The sequence below is a fragment of the Cornus florida genome, unplaced genomic scaffold, assembly GCF_030987335.1.
Source record: "Cornus florida cultivar Cherokee Brave unplaced genomic scaffold, ASM3098733v1 CherokeeBrave_3.0.0_Hap2_Chr07, whole genome shotgun sequence".
Taxonomy (NCBI): domain Eukaryota; kingdom Viridiplantae; phylum Streptophyta; class Magnoliopsida; order Cornales; family Cornaceae; genus Cornus; species Cornus florida.
The window spans coordinates 33,309,316-33,328,934 of NW_026775577.1; the positions used below are offsets into that span (position 1 = coordinate 33,309,316).

The 19,619-nt window shown below is 34.2% G+C and overlaps 1 protein-coding gene and 2 long non-coding RNA genes across 4 annotated transcripts; 1 reads left to right on the top strand and 2 right to left on the bottom strand.

Moving 5' to 3' along the window:
- Positions 1-1,532: 1,532 nt before the first annotated feature.
- LOC132266975 (uncharacterized) lies at positions 1,533-4,287 on the bottom strand. The gene is made up of 2 exons (XM_059768008.1): positions 2,668-4,287; positions 1,533-2,570 (listed from the first exon to the last, which is right to left on the bottom strand). Exon 1 carries the CDS (start codon positions 3,780-3,782, stop codon positions 2,700-2,702), a length of 1,083 nt encoding a protein of 360 aa, XP_059623991.1. The 5' UTR covers positions 3,783-4,287; the 3' UTR covers positions 1,533-2,570; positions 2,668-2,699.
- Positions 4,288-5,472: 1,185 nt separating this feature from the next.
- On the top strand, positions 5,473-12,503 carry LOC132266972 (uncharacterized). Of its 2 annotated transcripts, none has more exons than XR_009468789.1 (4): positions 5,473-5,837; positions 5,996-6,544; positions 7,507-8,132; positions 9,886-12,503. It is a non-coding gene; the product is annotated as an uncharacterized LOC132266972 (long non-coding RNA). The 2 variants fall into 2 exon arrangements; XR_009468788.1 differs by having other exon boundaries at positions 5,996-6,255.
- A 4,163-nt stretch (positions 12,504-16,666) lies between these two features.
- LOC132266973 (uncharacterized) lies at positions 16,667-18,410 on the bottom strand. Its single transcript, XR_009468790.1, has 2 exons — positions 17,782-18,410; positions 16,667-16,916 (listed from the first exon to the last, which is right to left on the bottom strand). It is a non-coding gene; the product is annotated as an uncharacterized LOC132266973 (long non-coding RNA).
- Positions 18,411-19,619: the final 1,209 nt, after the last annotated feature.

A 19,619-nucleotide genomic window follows, 5' to 3' on the forward strand; every position in this document is an offset into this window, starting at 1 on the left:
TGTTTTATAACTTATAGACAACTTTCAGAAGGGGGTAAAGAGCTCTAATTTTTCAGATCTTTTAAAGGGCACTCAAGAATTCTCAAAGGTATCTAAAGTTTATTTTTCTAATCAGGTATGATATCAAAACCTCTCTTTAATTCAAGATTAATTTTTGATTTGTACATGTTGTTTATTATTTAAACCCAACAATTGGTATCAGAGTTAAGGTTAGGTTTTGTAGAAATCAAAATAGTAAAGATTAATTTATGATGTAGCATACTTAAATCGATATATTTGAAATCATTAATTTAGTGTCCTTGTTTTTTTTTTGGTGTCTCGATTTTGTGGGTGATTAATCATCTGAAAAATTGTGTATTGTATTAGGATATGGATATGTAATTGATTTATATAAATCAGTAAGGTTCTGTTTGAAACTAATATAATTTTTTTTTTAATACACGTTGAACGAGAGAACCTTTAATTGTTTTAAGCAGCAATATGATTGTACATGCCGAACGTGAAACAAATCAATGAATTTGCTATATATATATATATATATATCAGTTGGTTTCCTTATATATTATTATGTTGTGCACGCCGAACGAGAAACAAAATCAATGTATTTGATTATGAAAATCATATTATGTACAGTATAAAGAGAGAGAGAATATTTAATTAATTCTTTAAATTATTTCATATAAATGAGGTAGTAATTTGATGTATTATTTATTAATTGCTCATTGACTAATTGATAGTAATCTCAAATAATGATGAAGAAATTGCATGAACTCATGAGTGTGCTATACATATAATTTTAATGGTGTTATCCAATACATTATAATTAATTTATTATTTTGTTCCATATTTTGGTTTAGTTTATGCACACTACATAAATAAATTTGAACCTGATTAAAATGGAACTTCTAAAGATAAGGTCTTTCGTTGGGGTTTATGAGGACCAGTAAAGTGACCGTTTTAATAATAATAATAATAATAATAATAGTCAAAGTGAGTGATGTCTGCTAATCCAATCGTCGTCCTCCGATCGCTATCTTTCATTCGAAACCCCGGTCGTGGTCATCGATCAACTGTTCTAGAGAAAGTCTCCCTGTCAAGGCTAGTACTCTATTATAGGATTAGGCTCACCGTTTCGCTTTCCTTTGCTACATTATGTCTATATGGAATGAAGGAACGTGGGACTTGTCCCACATCAAATCCAGAGGGGAAAGTGAAGTGACTTTTGGGTTGGATCTTGTAATATTCTCTCCCTGACCTCGCACCCGCCAGTTACAACTTGGCTCTTTGACATTTCCTGCAGGAATTGGAATTAGAATTCTGTGGAATGCTTTAATCATGCTGTTTGTGGTGCCATGGGATTAGATGGTATTTGTGTCTGGCAAAGGAGATGTGGTGGAATACATATGGTTTTTGTTTTACTTTTCTTTTCTTTTCTTTCTTCTTCTTCTTCTTTTTATTTATTTATTTATTTTTTTTGAAGTTTCTTTGTACTTTTAGAAATGGTCTTTTTTTAAGGAATGAATGTTGTCTAGTTGTGTGGAGGCTCTGGCCTCTTCTGTAGTACGGAGTATTTTGTTTGTTTTTTTTTTTGTTGAAATAAAATGTTCCGTCAGGCAAAAAAATATAAAAATAAAGGTAAATAATAGTCAGTAGGCAAGTCGAAGTCTTCTTCACAAGTGTCCCCATAATTAATTGGATGTCTCTTCTTGTCACCAATGATGGCTTGCGACATTAAAAAGTAGGTTGCATGTCTTTTTCTTTCCAAAGCCCACGAAAAAATCATACATAAAAAGGGAAGCAACCAGGAAAAATCCCTAAGACTTTGTGATATAAAAACTCTTTTAAAACAGCACATTTTGAACAAACAAAAAGAGTAAACAAATTATATCATTACATGGTTAGCACGTTTCTTTCAAAATGTGCTAATTTACACAGATGAGTACACAAAAAGGAGAGTTCCTCGTTGTCTTGATTGCTGCTGGAACGTGGTTTGCTGCTTCGCATGATATTTTTGCAGTTTCATCTTTTTTGGTTATTGAGGAATTGATAATATATTGAAGTCTGACCCAATTCGAAAGGATGGTATTTATTGTGCCCGGTGCACCGTACACATTACAACCATCCATGCTTAGTATGTACGTTTGTGATGGCCAGGTGCATGGTGCACCGGGCACCTGCAATATATTTCCATTCGGCATGTTCTTGTGGTACGTACATGAACTTCTACGATTAGAGTGGACTCAACTGCATCAATTGCCATTTTCGATTTACATCAAAACTCGAAGACAGTGGATTAATTCAACTACTTTGGTGGAAAAGTAGAAGGTTTGAGGAAGGTGAGCATTTATTGACGATGTGGAATAAACATTCCAAAAGCAAATTAATTGAAGAAAGAAAAGATAAAAAGAAATACAAATGAGTTTGTTTTTAAACATACACACATGACTAATTTATTCAATGTCCTTGAAACTGAAGGATCCAACACACACACATATTATATGCTTTTAAACCAACACACATTAGAGTTGGATCGATGTGCCGACCAAATTGCTCACAGGTCGTCCTTGTACCTGTCATGATGAATACATATATATATATATATATATATATATAGTATTAATTAAGCTTATGCGAAGGCAATGAGAAATTAAACTCTGAATATTTTACCTTCTAACGAGGGAAAAATGTTTGAATGAAAGTCAGAACCAGTGCAAAAGTTGCGCAAAGAAAGCCAAAGCAGTCCAGGGACTGCTAAAATAGTTGTGCAACAGTTGAGCCGTCCAAGTCTTCCTCTTGCTGTTGTTGTGCTCTTTAATCCCAGTAATGACAGCTTTAGTTTTGTCTGATAGAAGAGGATCTCCGCAGAAGGCAGCCAAGTTGTTGAATAGTTTTGCAACTTCCTCATCAGTGCCAAGTAAGTTATAAATGATGCGGTGTGATCGCAGCTCAATCACATCATCAGCTCCATTTATGAGTGAATTCATGAAATATATATAATTGCATATCTTCTGGACACCGAATCCAAAGGGAGCCAATTCATCGGCCATCATGTTCGAAAAGACCCTCTTGGTTTGGATATCAACCACGACTTGAGGAAGCGTCACCCGTCCATGAAGAAATCGAGAACTGAAGGTGAAGTCGTTCAAAATATATGTGTTGCTAGGCCTGAAATGTATCCCTCGTGCTTCAAGTTCTGTGGCCGAACGAAATGAGTTAATCTGCTTGGTTGCTCTATGTCCTCTTAATCCGGTCCCGCTGGGAGGACCATCTTCCCCTTTCGTGCTGCCGAAAAATCTTCTGCGCGTGAGTTCTAGTAAATGAAGGGGTTGCTGATCTCCATCATACTTGGTACCATTTGAACGTTGTCCTGATATCATCATTTTCCTCGCTTCCAAGTCTTGTATGAAATAAACGTCGATGTAAGTCTCAATCAATCCCTTCCCTGCGTCTTCTGGGAATCTTACGCTCATCAAGGTTTGGAGAACTAGGAAAGGAAGTTGGTTCTCCAGCAAAATTAAGTCCCCTATTAACACAGGCCATCTACCAAAGCCTAGATGCCCAGCAAGTTCTTCCAAATCATTATATTTACCTTGCAGAACCTTGTCAATGAAATACAGAAGAAAACAACCATCAACGAACATCATACGGACGAATGCTTCATCGTCATATGCACCTGTTGATCCATCAACGTAGCAATTCCTTGCATCACTGACCACTTCTAATAACTTGTCACGGAATTCAAGGATGTCTCGTTTGCTGTCAGCGACAAACGCGCGTGCCATTCTCTGGTCTTCACATTTTCCATTTCTTGGAGCTCTGGTTTGCCATAGTGAAGGGGACCGATTGAAACGACTGCAGGATCAAAGAATTCATTTCTGCCCTTCCGCAGTTGTGGTGCAACCTTCTGTATTTTATTTTATTTTATGTGGCAAGGGTTCCTCTTCCATTATGGATATTATCCAATTATCACCATCTTTGATTCCAACACTCGATTGACCATTTTCATAGCTCGACTTACTTGCTGCCATTTTTGTACGTGTCACGAAACTTAGCTAGAGAGAGTTTAATTTTCTCCTTCACGCACAGATGAATAAAGAAGCAGAGATATCTAAAAGGAGAAAATTGAAGTTGAAGAAGAGTGATCGATCTATAAATGATTCTTTTATTGGAACAACAATTAATGGTGTATATGTAACAAATCAGATGCAAGAAAATATTGTGTAAAAATCCAAATGAAAGCAACACAAAAATTCAAAGACAGACTTGTAGTGTGGCTTTCAAGTAAGAAAATATCAGGTGATAAAGTTTGATTTCACCTGATATAAATACTGTGTAAATCATTTATTCATGACCAGTTCAGCACTGGTGAGGACCAGTCATGTTAAACTATTTATTATAATAAAAATATGAAAAACAAAAATTCTTATGCCTGAGCCCTAATTGAATCATATGTGAAGCATAGGGATACTCATCCCTTAGACAAAGCAAATGAAGTATACGTGTGTGCATGCGTTGAGAAACTATTACTAAATTAGGATCGTTTAGATAACATACCCAGGGATGGAGCTACATGTAGTTCAGTTGGGGCCATTATCTCCCTAAATTTATTATATTTTTATTATATTTTTTATTTATTTTTAATTTACCCTTCTTAATTTAATTTTTTCAATTATACACCCAAAAAATTACTATTGCCCCCCTCCCACCTCCCAATTTTTTGACTACGTACTTGCCATGTTGCTGAATACATATATATAATTAAGCTTAGGGGAGGCAATGAGAAAATAAATTCTGAATATTTTACTTTGAATTTGTTGGCTAATTACGAGGAAAACTATTTGAATGAAAGTGTAATGACCTGAACCCTAAGTCAACTAAGGGCAATACCGTCATTTCCTAAGCTCACACATTATAAGAAAAGTGGGCTTTTATGACATAGTATTTACGGGGCTTCTTTATTTTGCCTCGTGATTACTACCATTTACGAAGTTTTTAAAAGAATTCTCGTAATTGTTATGTTATAGGGCATACTTTCACGAGAATTTAGCAGAATCGTCGTAGAAAAGTATTTTTACGGTATATTAAAAATCCCGTGAATATTTAAATATATTTATGATATATTTGTACACCTTTAACGGTATAAATGTTCCTCATTGATAAAACACTAAAATTCTACATTTAAGACATTTTTTTTCCCGTAAATAAGCAATAAAACTACAATTAATAAAATTACTTAAAAAATATATATTGAAAGAATGAAAAAAATGAACTTAAATTCTTTTACGATATATTTAAAAGATCGTGAATAAATTTCACACGCCTTTTTTGCACCGTAAATAAGTCCTTCCATTCCCTCCATTTTTTTCCCTTTAACTCCATTTTTTCCCTCCGTTTATTTATATGCATTTGATTATTTGGGCCCTAAACTACGTCGTTTTTTGGGGCCAATTAATTCACCGTAAAACACTTTCCCATTTCATTTAGCCCTAACACTCTCTCTCCTTCAGCCGCTCTCTCTCCTTCCATCACACCTCCCTCTCCTTCCATCACCGGTCTCGCCCTTCCATCACCGGTCATCACAGCTCTCTCTCCTTCCATCACCAGTCATTACAACAATCTTGTAATCTGTTTTCTTTTTTTTTTACTTTGATTCTCTTGTGCTCCATTTGGTTGCTGAGGAAACGCCCAGAAATGGAAAGAAAATGAAGAACGACTGAAGCATAAGAATGAAAAATTTCTTTCCTTTTTGTCTCCTCAGTTTTCGTAGCAACCATAGCGAGCAGTAGAATGATTTCCGTAGCAAACTCTCTCTTCGTTGATCTCCATATATCTATATAGTTAGTATTTTAATCCTTTTTTTTTTTTTTTTTTTTCTAAATCTATACATATGTGTGTGTGTGTTTTTGTGTATTGATCTGTTGTTTAATCGATCCCTGATTTTTTTCTTTTTTTTTTTTGATGAATACATGACTCATTTATGAGATTTTGATGCTAGAGTTGGGCCATCGGAGTTCAATTTTTGAAGAGGATGCCTACGAACAGGCTAGGGATTTCAATTTTGTTGATGTATTTACGAGATTAGGGTTAGGGCTTTGATGTGTAGTACAAAATTGGGGTTAGGGTGGGGCGACAACGCCAGTGAACCAGGTGTGGCAAGGCATGAGTTTCAGTGAAGCTCTAGTATTCCGACAAGGTATGAGTTTCAGACAGAGCAACGGTGGCACCGGAGGAGACTTGACGATTAAGAAGAGAAATGTAAGATTCTTCTACCTGTTTCTATTTTTGTTAGTCTAAGTTACGATTTTTAGATCTTTTTCATTTTCCGTGTGGTTTCAGTCTAGCATATTTTATTTTATTTTTAGTATTTTTTTATTTTTTATCGATAACATTTATACAAATTTTGCTGATATATATATATATATATATATATATATATATATCTATATATCATTTTCTGTGCGTATCGGCCTTGCCGACGTCGGAGGAGAAGTCCAGAATTGCCACCGCCATTCGTCCCAGCCCTACACACCTCAACAGGCCTAGGGTGCGTGCGCTCTGTCTCTCAACACAACACACCTCAACAGGCCTGGGGGGTGGGTGGGTGGGTGTGATTCAACCCTTTTTCTCAGTTAAGTTGATCTTGCAATGGCAAGGTTAATTTCTGGATTAATTTTTATTGCAACTGTGCTATTGTATATACATACAGACATCCATATTTCATATTTAATTACTTGTATTTTATTTCTTGATTTTCTTTTCCCATCTGTTAAAAGGGATATATTTATGTTGAATGTTTTTAGTGAGTGATTAAAGCCTTCTTCTCAGTCTAAACTGATCTTGCAATGAAAAGGTCAATTTGTGGTTAAATTTTGATGTGCTCTATATTGATATCATATTTAATTACTTTTGCTTTTATTTTGTTGTAACTGTGCTATTGTATATACATTCAAAAATACATATTTCATATTTAAGTACTTTTGGTTTAATTTTGTCGCAATTTTGCTATTGTATATACATTCAAACATACATATTGCATATTTAATTACTTTTGTTCTATTTTGTGTGTGCTAAATTGCTAATGTATATATTTGGATCAAATTTAGATGCTATATTTACCTGTTTATTAGAAGGATATATGTTATCAATTTTAGGAGAAATTTTGTTTTGATTTTGTGTTCCGTCTGTTAAAAGAATAACTTACAATCTTATTATTTGGATTAATTGTGTGTGTTATTGTATATTTCTTCCTTTGTGCCTTTCGACCAATATATATATATATATATATATATATATATATATATATATATATATATATATATATATATCTTCCTACATTCTTTACATATTCAGCCAGTATTTTGCTCAAATCCAACTTGAAGTTAAGTTGGATTTCTGTCAGGGTCCATATGCTTGGAGTTCCACTGTAATTGCTATTTGTAGCTCGTGTCTGAACTTTTAGTAGCTTATGTTAATCTGCCTAAAATAGAACTTCTGGTTAAATTTCAGGGAAGAGCTCTAATTTCAATTCTTGATGGAGGAGAAGGCTACTGCAATTCAACAAAGTAACAAGCTTCGTCAGGAACTGTTGAGGGATTCATATGACTTCATTCTATACTATTTTATATTCTTCTTTATTATTTTTTCTTATAATTGCATCATGCATTCATGAGTTTTTAAGTTGGGATACTGCTAATGTCCTTTCAACATGGTATCTTTGTCTTCCCTGCCTTATGTCCAACTTATTTTTTTCAGTGTTTTGATCATCATGTATATCTTTAAATGAATATATATCTATATCTATGTGTGTGTGTGTGTGTGAGTGATTTAGCAAAAGGGCATAAGGCTAGAAATACGTAAGTTACATTCTATAAAGAGTCATTGTATGGGATAAAGCAATGTTTAGGAATACCACTAGAGGACCAAACAGCTCTATAATAGTCCCAAAGCCTATGGTGATTTCTGAACCGTGTTGATGGCAGTAATTTGAGGAAAGAAAGCTTGGTTTCCTAAACTCGTCTTTCTCAGATTGGACTCCCGACGGTGTCGATCATTCCGTAAGCGACCAGCAAAGAGGTTAGGGTTTTCAACCAACGACCATAAATTGAAGTTGAAACGAGCCACCATGGACGATGGTACGTACCTTATTACAGTTGCCTCTCATCCTTTCCATTATCAGTTTAATTTTTTTCACAAAATTTTATCTATATCTATACATTTTTATGCACATGTGTTTGTATATATGTGTGTGTGTGTGTGTGTGTGTGTGAACTGATTCTTGATATGATCTATTTGATCGAGCTATTTGTTTATACCACCTGGAGAAGAAAGTGTTTAAGATTGATAACTTAATAGAAACATCTGAACAGTTGCTCGCATTCAGAGTATTTCTTATTTTCTTTTCAAATCCCATAGATACTAAATCTTTCACTTCTATAATTCAATCGGATTAATTACATCTCCTAATTTTGCAAAGGTTTCATGAAAGCAAAAAGGGGAAATAGACAAATTTAATTTGCAAGATGAAAATAAAATTTATAAATGGTGGGTTATCTTTAAGAAAATAAGCTTTTGGAGCATCAATTAGTACTATAAATCATGAAATTTAGAACGCAATTTAATTTCATATGAAATTTCTAGAGTGTCAAATTTATTTGAATAGTGGAAATTTGAGTAGAAAAAATAAAATAAAATGAAAATCAAGGTCGTCATAAGTTTATCACAGATGATTAAAAAATTCACCCATGTTGGTCACCTTTCAGAAAAGTTAAATGAATTGTACCTATTTCTAGTCAAATTTAAATAAGTCAAGTTATTATATATACATATAAATGTGGGTAATAAATTGGGCTATGTATATATGAGGTTCTCTTGTTTAATTACTAGTTCTTCCTAAGTGAAGTTTGTTGATTTCTACAATTGATCATTTTTGTCATATTGTTTTTTCTCATAAGATGCTTGTTTTAGAGAAGTTGATTCTTCTGCTTCAATGATTAAGCACTCACAGGGAGTGTTCTTTTTCATGAAGGCCATGATTCAAGATTAGGACCTAGAGTTTCCTTGTTAATTCAGGAAATGCCTTCCTAATGTACACTATATTTTTCAGTGAATTCAATATTGTATTGCCTCAAGAACTTGTTTTGATAAAATTACTTCTTTTAGCAGCAGTGAATCATCTCGTTCTTTAATATCCTTGCAAAGATTTGTATACTAAATCCTAAAATCCAGGGCGATTAAACAATGTCGATTATGTTATCTTCATAGATAATGCTTAAAGAGTATTAGTTTCAAATGAAAAGTCCCTATTATCAACGAAAAAAGAAAGCAGCTGTAGCTTTAGAAGCACTTTTACACTTTGTCATCTAAAATTTATTGAAAAGTAATTTACCCAATACATGCTAGATAATTGAAAACTTCACACTTCTTGAACACTAATTTTCCCAAGAAAAGAAAAGGAAAGAGAGAGAAAGAGAGGGAAAGCCTAGGAGTGGCCTTCATATACTCGTTTAGGTATTAGAAACTTCCTTGACATGTATGCCCTGTCATTTGCCTCATCAAATAGCCACAAGTATTTATTACTAATTTAATTAACTCATACTTCTTAAATTATTTTTGTTGCCTCGTATTAAATTTTAATGGTTTTTCTTATTTTCTTATCTTGCATATGTTCTCATATAAAGTCCTCTAAAGTGGGTGCAAAAAGAGGACCAAGAGAGAGGAATTGTATTGATGCTAACACAAGCTTGGTTGTATGGCCTAACAAATATGTGAAAACCATATAGGTCAATTAGTCATTCACTAACTTATTATTATATTTCTTAAATTAGTCATACGATCTGATTTTTTATGTATTTGGCATTACATTTTTGAAATATTTTTTTCTGACAGGATTGATTATCACCAGTTCATTTGGAGCAGAAAAATCAGAATTTTTATGATTCCATTCTATAACAAAGGTCAAATACTATGCTTCTTCATTTTTCTTATCACCATGTATTAGGGGTCACGTGCCTTGCCATATTTTTATTATTATTGTGCATAAATGGAGGTTGGAAAATTATTACGGATGGAGTTTGGTTTTCATTCATTGCATATTACGGGTGTATAGGGGGTCACGTGCCTTAAGTGACCATTTTTGCTGTTTTCCGATTTATTATTTTTATGCACGAAGGATTGCTTAGGTCTATTAATGCTAGTTGGGTTTGATATTGGGCTGAACAGAAAATTTAAATGTGATTTTATTTAATTAATACAACCAATCAAGCCAGTAATCATCCAAACTTTAGACAAAGATTAAAGAAGAATATCAACCGTGAATCTTGAAAACACTAAACATTATAATTTGATATGTCATTAAAATGTAATGCTACCAAGAGTCACGAGTGATGCGAGAGTGATCTAGATTATAGTAGTTGGCTAAAAAGGTTTAATTAATTTTGGTGATTACGCATGTCAAGCCCATCCTTCTATGATGATGTGAAACAAAATTTCAAAAGCTGTTCAACATTTTTTGAAAATGGAATGCTCATACCATATCTGCTTATACACAGTATACTACATTCTATATATATAAAACAGAGTCTCTTAATAGTTGATTAATAAAAACTAATTATAATTATGTTTAAAAAAGATTATTTTAATAAATTTATTAATAGTTGGTTCCAAAATGACCAACTATGATAGGAAGTCTTCCTCTCAGCTTCTCCTCAATTAGTGTCTTCTTAAGGCATCCATTTGTTTTATCTGTTCTTATTCAGCGGTCAACCGATTCTGTCCACTTTAAAATCTCATTTTTAGCTATGCTTTTTTAATGCCCAATAATATCCACCATCAATCATGCATTGCTTTGTATTCATTTTATAAAATCCCAGCTTTAAACTCTATCAAGTATTCAACATTCGGATATGTTGACATGATAACTATGTTGTAATAATAATGATGCATGGACACATAATACACACATAGATCTGTCAAGTATTGGACCATTAATTTTTGGGTTGAACCTTCTTCCTTACACATGGGGCTTAGACTCAAACGACCCAACACATTAGTGACTTGTTTCAAGAAACGTATCTAAACTAAATCCATAATACTACTAACAACAATGTTATTTGGACCTAAAATGCCAGCCAAATGGCAGACCTACTTCATTGCAATGAAGTGGACCCGATTATCATTTTTCTAATATTTATTCGCGCAATGTCAAACTGAAAAGTCAACTATTTGTGACAGATAGTATGAATTCACACTATTTACACTTTTACCGATCTGAACTTTGTAATTATTGAATAATTGAAATTCAGAAGAAATTATACATTGGGACGGGACGAAATTGATTGGATGACTACTAGCTTGAATGCATGGATAACTTAAAGTTTGAAATATTGCCCAACCATGCATTTCAATGTCCAAATCAGGCCTTTGAGGAAGTTAAATGTGATATTATTCAATTAATACAACAAATCTCCACACGTCAGTGTTTTGTTCCCTAGCCTTCAAAGAAGGCTAACCCTTAAGAAAATACTAAAAATATTACTAGAAGTACATAACAAAGATAAGGGATTAATGTATAAATTAAAGGAATAAAGTATAGGAGAGAAAGGTTTTCAAGATTCCTTTAAGACTATCTTGTTAAAAAAATTATATTATCTAATTAGTATATGTTTAATAGAAAGTGATAGTTTCAAGAAGGGACAGGTTTTTGTCAAAATCAATGGATCACATGCTTATTTTTGGACTGTTCTGCTATGTGATTCTCTGTTGAAAACACAATTCAATCATGGCAGGATTTGCAACTGAGAGCAAATCAACACAACCTACTGGACTTGATTTCTTGAGGGTTTTTTTGCATCTAGTTAGTGTTTTTAGACTACATAGACGATTATCAACCTAGTTAGGTGAAGCTTGATTATTTGTATTGTGGGTAATTTATATTAAAAGAAAACAAAGAATATATTATTAATACACAAAACTTGTTCACTGAGTAATTAGTCAAGTGATTCAAAAATGCCATGGACACCTGATCACTGAGTGTAATACAATCCTAAATTTATGGTTCGAGCCGGCTAGAATATGTGTTCTCTTTATCTCATGAATATAAAGAAATTTTGATATTGTCTGTTCTCATACATACTTGCAAAAATCTAGTATTCAATTAAGAAAAATTATCTGATTGAAATATTTTTGGCAGATCTGAAGAAGAAATTCTTAGCAAAATATTTGTGTTTGATTTATAAATGATAATCTTGTTCTTTCGCTTTTTTATTAGCATTATGAATTTGAGACTTGTTTGATGCAACTTCTTCCTTGGATTTTGTATAGTGAGCTGATTTTTTGACAAGTGCAGATTGAACCTCAAGTGCTAGAAGGTTTATTAATTTTTCAACAGAAGTGCTAGGAAATTGATAATTTTCTTGACAAGGGGATTTACTTCCTATTTTGGAACATTGATAAATGTTGAATTGTTTTGGCACATTGATAAATGATGAATTGTAAAAATGTTTTAACTCTTTTGATATGTTTAATGGGATATATTTTTTTAATTGAATTATAGCTGAAAGTGATGTGAATTACAGGTAGTGGATAATTGATTGACTGGCATTAATTAATGGTGATTTATATATAAAAAACATTTATATATATATATATATTTTTTATTTACAGGAAGCTTAAAACCCCGTAAATAAAAGGTTGTATATTAGTGAAAATTTTCGTAAATAACTTTTTTACGACATACATGGCAACTCATGAAAATGGTTTATATATTTACGGGTAACTAAAATTCGCCGTATAAAACTTTTCTACAGCATGTTTCAATGCCTTGTGAGATTATTTATGGGTAGTTAAAATGCATGCGTCGGTGGCTCGTGAGATTATTTACGGGTAGTTAAAACTCGCCGTAGAAAACTTTTCTATGGCATGTGCCGGTGCCTCGTAAGTTAATTATTAACGGAAAAATATCCATGCTGTAAATAAATTTAATATATAAATGAAATTATTTTTCACAGCGAATCTATTATTTTTCTATGAGATAGATTTTTTCCAGTAAAAAAAATTAAGTATTTACGGAACTCTTATACACGAGGATCTAGAATGCGCCGTGAATAAGTTTACATCCGTGAATAAGTTTACATGACGTTTTTGGCCCCTCGTAGAAGCTCTTTTTTCTTGTAATGACAAGTGGAACACAGATCATTCTAAGGTCCAAGATACTCCAAATTACAGTTTGGAAGGAAAAGTCAAAGGTGTTGGTCAAAGGGACAAGATCAGCCAGATAGCTCTTCGTCGGCTAGCTGAAACTGCATGTTCAATCGGCTGATGGAGATAATCAGCCGGCCAAAATGATTCCCAAAACTACATGCTTTTGGGACTCTCACGCCCTGAAATTTCTAATAAAATCTTCAATTTATTCAAATCTAAATACATCAAAATACACTCATTATCATTAAAAAATAAATAAATAAATAAATGAACAAAACCAAATCAACCCGACCTGTTCCTTCTTATCACCATAATATTATATATAATATGTAATCAAATCAAATAACCCCATTAAATATCTTCTTATTGGGCCTCACAAAAATCATCATAATTTCACTCCTCTTTTCCCACACTTTGGCTACCATGCTCTCTTTCCTTTCTCCATTTGACCACAAAACATAAATAGAAAAAATAACAACTACACCTCCACTAAACTAAACTCAAAAAAAAAAAAAAAAAAATTGTAAATTAAAATCTAAAAAAAAATCCGAGTTATCACATAGACTTTGCCAAACTGGATTGTCGGCCGACTGATGATGGATTTCGGCCAACTGAAGATGGAGGTTCGGTCGACTGATGGTGAAGTTCGGCATGCCGAAACAATGCTCCTAGGAACCCAACTCTCTGGAATGCCAAGAAAGTGCACTGTCAGCCGGTTGATACTCCATGTCAACCAGCCAACAGGCCTGGAATGCTGTTATCTGCAGCTGATAACGCCAGAAGGGATGGGCTCATTATGAGCCAACCTACACAGAACCTGATAAACAACCCATCCTGAATTCACGGCAAACATTGTACAACAATAATACTTGGTCACAAACGTAAATGAGTTTCTCAAAAGTTTCTACATCATAGTACCATTTATTTCAAGTATTAATATGGTTTCAAGTTACATTAAAATACTGTCAAGAGGATACAATTTCACTACGTAGCCATGCTTTACAAAAGAAATACATTTTTAAGACGAGCCTTTACAAAAGATCAGAATTAAGATACAAAAGGTAACAAAATGAACTTCTAGCCCTCTTTAAGCTTGTGGTGGAACGTCATCCGCCACCTCTTTCCCGAACCTTGAAAAATGTTAATAATAAAGGGATGAGCACAATGACTCAGTAGGAGGTACCTAAGACATACCTCTTGTGACCTCATGAATCCGAACAATAGATAGAAATAAGGAGAACGGGATCATGCTTAATCGAAAGAGAAAAACATAGCAACAATTCCAACAACAATGCATCAAAGTTCTCATTAAGCCATGCCATGCTATGGAATGCAATGGTATGCAATATCGCTCCCTATTTCAAAAACCTTTATCCATCATCATTTCTAACCTTTAATACAACCCGTCTCATACCAACTTCGTGGCAGCACAAGAGAATGATTGGCTAACTGTCCCTGACCACAAGGCAACTTTAGGACGTCATTTGGGACCCAGGGAACTCAACCACACCAGGGCAGTCTCCCTAGTTCCCTCTAGGTCACACTAACGCTACAGACCCATAAGCCACTCCTAAGTGACCGAGTTTTTGCAAAACCTCTTTAAAAAAAAAAAACCTTTTTCCCAAAATCAATTCTCTTTCCTTCTCAAATCACATTTCTCATTTTTCCTTGCCCAATGTCATGCATGAATGTATCATACTTTTCCATGTCATACCAATGTCCATTATCATACATCTAATTCAAGCTCAAATCATTTAGCATGTTTTACAAGAAATCTCAAAAGAAATATCATGCTTTCATATTGTAAAATCTAGCAATTTAAACACAATAGGCAATGAATACTACCACTTAAGCATTCAAATTCACACAATAACCACTAACACACATAATCACATACTTCATTTACAATAATTAGGTCATTTTAAGAGGAATGAATACAAATTTAGCATGCTATGTGACAAATCATGAAAAATAACTCACAAAAGTGTAAGAAATTGTGAATTAGAGACTTTTACCTCAAAAGATGAGAAAAGCCCCAAATTTAAGCCCTAATTTTGAAATTCCAAGGTTGGCTAAACGGAGATTGGCTCCGATCAAAACGACGGCCTCGACGAGCTCTCTAACTTTGCCTAAAGCTATACTAGCAAATTCCAAATAACAAACAAAAAATCAATGCTTGAATTTTGTGTGGAAAGAAAAAGAAAATGAAAGAAGGGAAGGAGAGAGAGAACGTGAGATTAGAGAGAGAAAGGATGAGGCCATAAAATGGCCTTTTGACCATTTAAAAGAAATGATGGTGGGTCCCACCAGAATTAAAATAAATCCCACATTTCCTATATATATATATATAATTCAAATCCCAACCACACAATTTAATAAATTAAAGATCTTGCATAAAAATAAAAATGCCAGAAATGTAATTGACCTATGACACAACCCCCGTGCGCAACAATTCTAGTAGCGGGTCTCACTTGGGACCTTCCTGTCCGAAAACAGAAAAATTGTCAAAACGGCAACCATTGCATTTTCAAGAGTCATGAACTCAATAGAATGCCCCAACCAACTCTTAGACACAACCGGCACACCCCACGGTGTCTGGCACGTAAAACGAGAAAAGACGAAAATACCCACGAAAAAATCAAAAAATTTTAAAAAATAGAAAATGGTAAAAATAAAAAACATTACAGAAAATGAGAGCTAGTATAAAAGTAGAAAAGAAAACAAAAACATCCCAGTGAGTACTAAAATAGTTGTGCAATAGCTGAGCCGTCCAGGTCTTCCTCTTACTATTATAGTGCTCCTGAATCCGTTGAATAGTTTCGTCTATTAAAACCTACTTCTTTAATTTTACAAGTTGAAACCCACTTCTTTGACCTAAAATCCGTTGTTATGTTTGAGTGTATTAAATTGATGTCTAGAATTTAAAATCGAAAAAAAAAAATTAAAATTTATATTAATTTTTTTTTAATGTATTGGTGAATTCGGTGCCGAACATAACATTATGTACAAAATGGGGCGGACCCTTGGCATATAAACTCAGGATCATTTTGTAACGACCTGAACCTGTGGGTCCGAACCGTTAACCGGGTCCTTACCCGAACCCGAGGTCACCAAAGTCGATCCACATCATATCTAATGTCCATACATCATCCTTGTGTCTTAAATAAGCTTCAAGAAGGCTTTAAACAACTTACCAAGGCCAGGGACAACCCAAAACAAAGGAGGAACAAAGTGCCACAAACAACAGCTAACTGGTCGACCGAAGTGGAGCTTCAGTCAGCCGAAATAACTCTGGTACTATTCAACCAAAATGGCCATTCCGGTCAGCCGGTTGTGGCCCAAACAGTAAGTGAGTCCACTAGAATGTTCGGCCGACCAAAGTGCCCATTTTAATCGACCGAAATGGCCTTCGGAGTTGAGGAATCTGCTACTGAATTGGTGCAATACAGAAATGAATAACCACATTCCATTCCATTGAAAAACAAGTTTTACACATCCATTATTTGATTCGAAAATGATCTACATAAGTTATATCAACATTGTGTCAAATTTGTAACAAATACTACCATGGAATTATAATTACAAACCATAAGCTACAAAATATACATGCTTTACAAGGCTTTGCAAAATAAGATCTAATTACAACGATAACCAAAAGTAGTCTTCTAATCTAAGCTAAGGCTGTGGTGGATCATAGTCCGCCACTTCTTTTCCATGTCCTGAAAAAAATGTTAAAATGAAGGGGTAAGCATAAGCTCAGTAGGAGGTGTCTAAGGCACACCTCTTGAGACCCTGTGAATCCATACAATGAATAGATAAAAGATAGCGGGATCATGTTATGCCGGGGGAAAAATAACCACAATACCACATCCTTAACCCAAGTCATGAATGAATATGCCATGAAATGGGGTGAAATGTCATGCAATGTCACTCCCCATTTCCAAAACATTTTCCATCCTCATTTCCAAACTGTTAATGAAACCCATCCCATGGCAACTCCATGGCGGCACGAGAGGAGGATTGGCTAATTGTCCCTGACCCATGACAACTCCATGGCGTCATTTGGGGCCCAGGTAACTTAACCACGCTAGAGCGATCTCCCTAGTCCCCTCTAGGTCTCCCTAATGCTGAGGTCCCTAGGCAACTCCTAGACGGCCGGGTTTTTTGCAAAATCCTTTCAAAACTTTTCTCTAAAAATCTCGTTTCATTTTTTTCAAAACCAAATTCCCATTTCTTTCCTAATGAAGTGCATAGATGCATCATGCTTTTCATGCCATGCCGTGAAATAAGGAAATTTATGCCTTTCAAATTAACATTCAAGATTATACATGATTTTCAAGTAAGTTTCTATGCTAGTACACGTCTCATATTTCCATTCAACAACAATTCTAGCATAATGAGCATGTAAAACATAGATTCTACTTCATACAAGCATGCTAGTTCACATATAATCAATTAATACACATAGCCATATACTTTGTTTACATCATTTTAAAGGAAAATCAACACAATATAGCATGTTAGACAGCAAATCAAGAAGGTAATTCACCAAGGTGCAAGAAATTATGAATTAGGAACCCCTACCTTCAAGAATGCAAAAAGTCCCAATTCCCAAGCCTTAAACTCGAAAATCCTATGGTTGGCCAAATGGTAAATTGCTTACATCAATGTGAAGATCTCGTTGAACTCTCCGTTTTGCCGCAAACGGCACTAAAAATCTCCAAATGGTTAGAGATTAATCTAGGTTTAAAATTTATAAGAAAAAAAAAAAAAAAGAAAAGAAAAGAAATGAGGGAGAGAGAGATATAGCCGAGAGAGAGAGAGAGAGAGAGAGAGAGGAAGAATGAGGCCAAAGTTGGCCTCTTGACCACTAAAATGGAAAGTTAGTGGTGGTGGGTCCCACCACTAAGAAAAATCTTTTTCCTCTTTTTAAATTTCCACCACACACATATATACACACACACTAACCATATCACATCTACATAAAATACAATAAATAAAAATAAATGAGATTCAAATGGCCCCAAACAAAAAGTCTGCACACAACAAATCCAGTGGTGGGTCCCACATGGGACTTTCTGATCCGAAAAACGGAAAAACGCCGAAATGGCAATCGGTGCATTTTTAAGAGTCCTAAACTCATTGGAATACCCCAACCAACTCTCAAACACACTCGGCACACCCCACGGTGTCCGACACGCAAAACAAGAAAATACCAAAATACCCTTGCAAAAACAGAAAATTCTAGAAAAAGAAAATGGTGAAAATCAGGAACTTTACAATTTTAATAGAAAGTTGGTAAGGTATCAACCTCTTATTATAATTATCCAGTAGTTGACGTCACCACTTACGCATGTTGGTGAGGATAGCAATGGCGTCATAACCAGTTATATACATCCATCAATTTATATAGATAGACAAACTCTTCATTTATATATGATGCTTATGAATTGGGTTTCATTAATAGGCAATACCACCTTAACTTGTAGTCCTGCACTTGCCTCCATTTTCATTTGCAACAGATGACAAAAATTGGGTTGTTGGTGCTGCCTCTGGGTTATTTCAATAGTCTAATACTCCAACTGTAAAGATGGGAAATCTAAATCAAGTCCACTCATTTGATTTAGGTTTCATTAGGTAGTACCACCTCAATTAAGTTGTGGTCCTGCACTTGCCTCCATTTTCATTTATGCAGACTATAGAGATCACCAAAATTTGGTTGCTGGGGACACTTGGTACAATTAATGTATGAAAATGATGTGTTTTCTTTCGTCACATAATTTTTAAACACACTTTTTTTGTCGGATTTTTTTTTTTCTTCTCTTTTTTTTTTTTTTTTTTTTTTTTTTTTTTTTTTTTAAATTTTTTTTTCATTGGAATTTAATCTTTTAACAATGTATAATCATGGGAATCCTGTTAAAGGCATTTCAATTTTCACTCTAAGTGCTTTTTTGGCTTTTTAGTCATTTCAGTACTTTTATAAGGTTATTATCATCTTTTTATACAAATGAAGCGCATTTTTGCCATTTTCATTAACGATTCTAACATACAGATCACGTCACGAGCGTTGAGCACACTCACAAAAGTTTTTTTTTTTTTTTTGAAAGGTAAAGTCTAATATATTAATGCAATAGAAAAATTACAATAGTCTGAGGGAGACTATGGAGAAAATACGATCCTGGCCCAAAAGCTAGCCCAGCCCAAATCAGTAGTAGACCTAACCAGCTACAACAGCTTCCAAAAGTTGAGGGGAGGTCATTGTAATAAACCTTGATCGTTCTATTCGAATGAAATTTGTCTAAACTTTAAGGAACGTAAATGTAATTTACCCCATTTATATATGATGTTTATGACTTGGCTTTCATTAATAGGCAGTACCACCTTAACTTGTGGTCGTGCACTTGAATCCATTTTTATATGCA